The sequence below is a fragment of the Perkinsus marinus genome (assembly GCF_000006405.1).
Source record: "Perkinsus marinus ATCC 50983 genomic scaffold scf_1104296944144, whole genome shotgun sequence".
Taxonomy (NCBI): domain Eukaryota; phylum Perkinsozoa; order Perkinsida; family Perkinsidae; genus Perkinsus; species Perkinsus marinus.
The window spans coordinates 21877-28422 of NW_003211539.1; the positions used below are offsets into that span (position 1 = coordinate 21877).

A 6546-nucleotide genomic window follows, 5' to 3' on the forward strand; every position below is an offset into this window, starting at 1 on the left:
GTTTCTGAAGCGTCTTTCCGGCAGCGGCACGTGTTTGCATTTTGACGATATGGGCAAAGCTAACAAGATGGTCTCTGCGGACAGACTGTCTGCTCCCGGCTCATGTCTCACTCGATTGATCCAATGAGGACTGCTGGCTCGACGGTGTTTCAATCATGTTGAAGTACCTTCCTGACTGGCAATCCCGACAGGTGTTTCACCATTTAAGATTGTTTGTAAGAGGCAATCAGCCGATCATTATATTTAGGTATGAATTGTGAATGCCAGTATATCTCCTGCAAAGTAACGTACTGTTTGGATGCTCCAGGTCCTGGGTGCCAGGAGTATGTGGGACGCGGGCTTCTGCTAATAAACACTCTCTTACTGGCAGTTGAAGTCGAGCCGCTGAACTCACCCATGTATCGAAGAAAGCGTCCTATGTGATTATAGCTGAACTCGCATAACCGCATGTTCGCTCGTAGTTTCTATCCATGTTACAGTGACCCCATCTGAATTTGTTGATTGTTGCGTTGAGCGAAGTGTTTCAAGGTGTCGGAAGAGAGACTCTAAACTACAGAAGGCGAATATTGTCCCAGTACGGAACTTGATAATACTCGTAAATGTCGGACAAAGCGTCTAACTAACGCAAAGCAAAACCTCCAGTAAGCCGACTAACGAATAATAGTAGACGTACGTATCACTTGACTGACAGAGACATCAATATTTAATTCCAGAAGATACATATTGAAAATTTTAATCTTGTTGGGATTTGAACCTGGGTCATCCGCATGAAAGTCGCGCGCTCTCCCTGTTAGACTGGCATTTTAGGGCGTTTAGTGCCAGCGTCAGGAATTTGGTGCTGGATTCAGTTTGAGGGCCCAAGGAGCAAGGTGGCATCTTGCTCACTTACAACATCACAAGCTTCCTGCTAATCTTGCGCATTCACAACTTCCGAACATTGCAGCATTCTTCTAGCGTCGTTCTTTGAACGAGCTTGTGCCACTTTTCGGTTGTGGCCCCCTCCTAAGGCTAGATAACCTAGTCGCCCATCAACATTGAACCGTTATTAGTAGCTAGAGAGCATAGGACAGATAGTAGGCAACCCTGGACGGATGGATTGGTTAACTTGCTTCAACCTAAGTCGAGGATTTTTTTAAAAAATCGACATTACTCGAGGAATGAGCAGTCTGCGCGAAATGGACAAAATACAAAGAAAGACTTCCCTGCGTCACGAATTGTCTCCGGGGACACCGCCTCCAAGTCGGCGCCTCAGATTTGCACTACAGCCACTCATACTTTCCCACGTCCTCCCTGTTTTTCCATTCTTATTCGCTCTTTATTTATTTCCTTTTTCATCCACAGTGTGCGACTTTACTGCCTATCATCGAATATTCTCACGATCGCTTCTCAACAATTTTTTTTTCGGGGGTGTTGAGTCACTCGAGCCGACGGATGCCAAAAAAAAGAGAATGTTGCCCACCTCGGTATTCTTCCTCCCGGAATGGCATGTGGTGTCCAGTTTGGTGGTGAATATTCCTATGGCAGTATGCTATCGGAAGACCGCAGAAACGACCTTGAGAATGCTATACTTGGCTATCTTATGTAAGTTGAGATCTTCTACTATTTCTAGCCACCTTGTCTCAGGGAACACCATCCTAAAGTAGGATTGCAATTCAGCATAGCGAGCGGTACTAAAGACTCAGCTGAGTTCAAAGGCTTTCTCGAGGAGAAATGGGCATGCTCTGCTAAGCTCACAACCAGAGTTCTACAATTGGAGAAAGCTTTGGGGACGCTCCCAAGAGCTAGGAAAAGTGAAACCTAAACTCCCTTCCCTCAAACGAGCGCTGATGAGGTCTGTCAGCCGCAAAAGGGCCTATGATTCCATCTGGTCCTTGTTACGGGATAATGCACCTCTCTGGTCGACCTGTTGTGACATGTATGGCGTTCCTCCCTTCCTGTCAGCCGGAGTTGATTGCTATCGGCCGTGTGAGGCGTCTTGAGATATTCCAAGTATCGCTTATGTATTGTTTCAGTCTGATGGAGTAGTAAGCATATATGATCCCAATGAGAGGCAAGTCGTCGAAGATCTTCGAGAACATTCGTATAGAATCACGGACGTCGCTTCCAATTCCGACGGTAATTCCTATTAAGTGTCGTTTGACTTTGATGCGGTCCATCAGGATCATTCATTGCTACAGCAGCTATGGACTGCACAGTGAAATTGTGGGATTGTATTTCATCGAGAATATCTTGGCGATGCACTAGGACGTTGCTCGCAGATCCAGAAGGTGGCGCTATTGTAATACTAGTGGATTTCTCACTCATTTGTCAACGTTGGTGGCTAGGGGGACACCATATTGAGCTCACCAATTCTTAGTAGTACCATTGGTCATCCTTGCAGATGTGTCGGTTCATTTCCAACTCGGAATCTTTGCTGACATTGTCATTTGGTGGCGGCCTTCAAGTGTGGGATACCCATAGTGGTCAATGTACATCTAAAATTCTCCCAGCTCTTACGGGCACATCATCATCATTGGCGTTAGCCTTCGATGATGGGGTAAGCAGCAGCAGTCCTACGATCAACGTGTGGATGCTATCCCTTCATTATCAGTGGATTGCTTTCGGTATGGGCAAACGGCTTGTCGCGTTCTCGGCATCCGAACATGCCGCTGGACATCCCATTTCATTACCGTCTATGATTGGTGAAGATGTTGGAGTCGCATTAAATGCGGTAGGACTACTTGGTAACGTACATAGAGTCACTCCTCGTCGGTAGGATATACTGCAAATAGAGATAGTGCGTCGACCTAACAGCGGCCCTCTTGCTCTAACCTGTTCAAAGGATGCACCAGTAAGATGTTTGTATGTTGTCGGCCATCGCCTATTCAACGTAATTGAAGATACGGCTTTGGGATATCAACACAATGCGTGTGCTGACGAGCTATGATGGTTATGCGGGGGTATGCCGCGGTATTACGTCATTGGGGCAAGGGTGATTAGTTGTGGTAGAGGATCGATAACCCGGTTGTTGCTGTAGTTACTTCTATAGCGTCGCTGATGATTCTGATTGTCTTGGACATATATGGAGTATACAATTTTCGGAAGCTCAAGGGCAACCGTCGGAAAGGATGCTCCACCGAGCTAAACTGGCGGAAAATGGTGATAGGAAGAGCTTTCATTATTCAACTAAAAATTGGGAAGATCGGAATCAGTTTTTCTGGGTGGGTTTGACGACCCTTTCACATGAGCAGGTACACTAGTAGGGAAGGCGCTCGATAGGGTTTCGGCCTTTCCGAATTATCTGACCCGTTGTGCAGTTCTGAGTCGAGACAAACTAATAGTATCAGCAAGCGGTGGAGTGCTTCTGACTTGGAAATGCAGAGTTGGTGACGATCGCTGTGAAGGTAGTAGTTAATACATGTACAATGTGATGAGCATTCTATCTAAGTCGTCTCGTAGTCTGAGAGTCACTTGTGTTGATAGTTATTCAATCATCCACCCTCGTTTAGATGGAATCCACAGGAGCTCTAATTCGGGCATAAAGTTCCGGAATATAGAAAACCTATATTTCTCTTTATCAGCACTCTCTACAGTGGGAGTTACTAGAAACTTCGGTGGCAGGCTTGAAGACCGTTGAGGTCTTGAACAGCCAATAATGAACAGCCGTCTAGGCCCTCAGCTGAGGATAATAGCGAACATATATTCCAGCACTGATCTGGTGCTGGTCAAAAGTGTGTGACATCGACGGGAATGTGTTTTTTCAGAGCAAAATTAATGGCATTTGAGAAGAGTGCTCGTGGTATGTTGATCGCCTTCTAGAACCCCGATCTGGCTGAGCTGAAGAACTCCTAGGAGGCTGTGGTGAAAGACACATCTCAGGTGTGGTGGAAAGAGGTCGAATTAGTTGGCACTTTCCAAATGGTAGGTTCATGCACGTATGATGAAGTTGAAGGCAGCATCAAGGCTCTAGCGGCTGAGGCTAAGTCCCAACAGAAGGAGCATGAACAATCTGCTGCTCAGGCTACCACGGCTAAGTCGACTGCTACTACTGCTGCTGGACATACCACTAAGAAGTGAGCTACTCAGGGGACTTTCTTGAGGGGAGGTATATGTTATAAATAGTAATAGCAATGGAGTTTCACCACCCGTCTTGCGTCAAGTGGCGTAATATTCTGTGAAAGACCCGATATTCTTGTGAGATATGTTTTTCTACCAGTGTTTTCATAAAATGCAATATATATATATCCGTTTTCACCCTACTTTATCGATGGGTATTTGATATCACATGGAACCACATCATTACCTGATTAGTGCTCTTATATCGTACATGTAAGTCGTTGATCAGTGATAGAATAGTTGATGAGAAATGCAAACCGCGAGAGTGTATAGCACGAACACAAATTGCCGTCTGTCGCGAGGCAATTAACGTCGGTATACAGCATTATAGCAGTATACAGCAGTATACAGCATGAATATATGTTCGCTTTTCTCAGCCGAACTCAGGAGTTTCCTCACTTGTTATTGAAGAGGGTAGAAGTTTACAAAAACTGCTCTAAATTTCCTTGCTGTCACGAACACATGTGTTTGATGACTATGTGTGTATTCCGCAATACTGTGAATGGCAGACTCGGACATTCTGTCAGGACGTAACGGTGCGAATTTCCGTCGTCTGGCGAACCAGTTTGGAGTGTTGGTGGATGAAGTAGAGCAGCAGCAGTAGCAGTGGCAGCCTCAGCACTACTCTCAGAGTGATGCTACTGGTGGGAGTGGTGATGAGGGAGGGTCGCTCATAGTGAATAGTACGGCATAGTAGAATTGCAAGAATTCGCAAGAATTGATCTCACTCGGGCATATCTTAGGTTGGCATAGCCGCCCCATCCAGAGGAATTGATCTTACTCGGGCATATCTTAGGTTGGCATAGCCGCCCCATCCAGAGGAATTGATCTTACTCGGGCATATCTTAGGTTGGCATAGCCGCCCCATCCAGAGGAATTGATCTTACTCGGGCATATCTTAGGTTGGCATAGCCGCCCCATCCAGAGGAATTGATCTTACTCGGGCATATCTTAGGTTGGCATAGCCGCCCCATCCAGAGGAATTGATCTTACTCGGGCATATCTTAGGTTGGCATAGCCGCCCCATCCAGAGGAATTGATCTTACTCGGGCATATCTTAGGTTGGCATAGCCGCCCCATCCAGAGGAATTGATCTTACTCGGGCATATCTTAGGTTGGCATAGCCGCCCCATCCAGAGGAATTGATCTTACTCGGGCATATCTTAGGTTGGCATAGCCGCCCCATCCAGAGGAATTGATCTTGTGTGGATCAATGTGTGGATGTTATCCCTTCATTATTAGTGGATTGCTTTTGGTATGGGCAAACGGCTTGTCGCGTTCTCGACAGTCGAACATGCCGCTGGACATCCCATTTCATTACCGTCTATGGTTGGTGAAGATGTTGGAGTCGCATTAAATGCGGTAGGACTACTTGGTAACGTCCATAGAGTCACTCCTCGTCGGTAGGATATACTGCATTATTAGTTTATTAGTTACTACTGTTTATTAGTTCTTGTACACGTGTACCCGAATTCGTATGGAAACCTCTTTAAAAAGCGAGAAACTGCTGAGGTGAGCTGAGGAATGCGAATATATATCCCTCCAATACTGATTTTACTCGAGTCTCATCCTTTACACGGCTTAATCTTAGTCGCAACCGTTACGGGAAGAGACTATATGATGTGCGCTGTTATGCGTCATTGCTGTTGAGTATTTGTTGTTGATTTAGATGGAGTTTTTGAGAGCAGTCGTGGCGTCGTTGCGAAGTCAAATTGCGGTGCTCGAAGATGCTCTTGCTGAGGCTAGGAGGAAGGAGATGGGGTAGGTTGGGGATGGGATGGATTTGGAAATGAAGTGGTAGGGATATAAAGGGAAGATTTGAAATTGAAGATGACGAGGAGGCTGATGATGGCAGTGGTAGAGGGGTCCAAACTTGCATCTCGGGTGAGGAGAGGGAGGTCCCGGGTTCGATCCCTAGTAGCGGGATTTTTCAAGTGGAAGAAACGAGTAGTGCTTTTGTGAGAAGTGAGCAGACAAGAAGCCCTTCCATGACATTCTTGGAAGAAATACTCATTAACGAGAGAGTGTTCTTCGAACTTCTAACGAGGTTTCGGGATTCCCCACACCGTTCAGAGATCTACTTCCCGAATGGGGCCGATATGCCAGAGGACTATACCATTCAGAAATCTATTTTCCGAATGGGGCCGATATGCCAGAGGACCATACCATTCAGAAATCTATTTACCGAGTGGGGCCGCTATGCTAGAGGACTATACCATTCATAAACCTTTGTCAATGTATCACCATGTGGGTACTTCATGAACAGTTTTGGTGTAGTTCGGTTCTCACGGTAGTTGATAGTTGTATGGTCAGGTGTACCCCGAGGTTATGAGTGAGTATATTCAAAGTCGAATCGATAGAGAAGTACAACTAGCAGTGGCTCGAGCATTAAAAGTGAGGAGGAGGAACTAACCCCCATTGTGTGGATCACTTCATATACACTGTCGATGA

General features: G+C 46.0%; 1 protein-coding gene across 1 annotated transcript; it reads left to right on the plus strand.

The window, feature by feature from the left end:
• Positions 1–3897: 3897 nt before the first annotated feature.
• Pmar_PMAR027382 (hypothetical protein) lies at positions 3898–4056 on the plus strand (the record flags this gene model as incomplete). The annotated part of the gene is made up of 1 exon (XM_002780723.1): positions 3898–4056. The coding sequence occupies one exon, from the start codon at positions 3898–3900 to the stop codon at positions 4054–4056; it is 159 nt and encodes a 52-aa protein (XP_002780769.1).
• Between the last annotated feature and the right edge of the window lie 2490 nt (positions 4057–6546).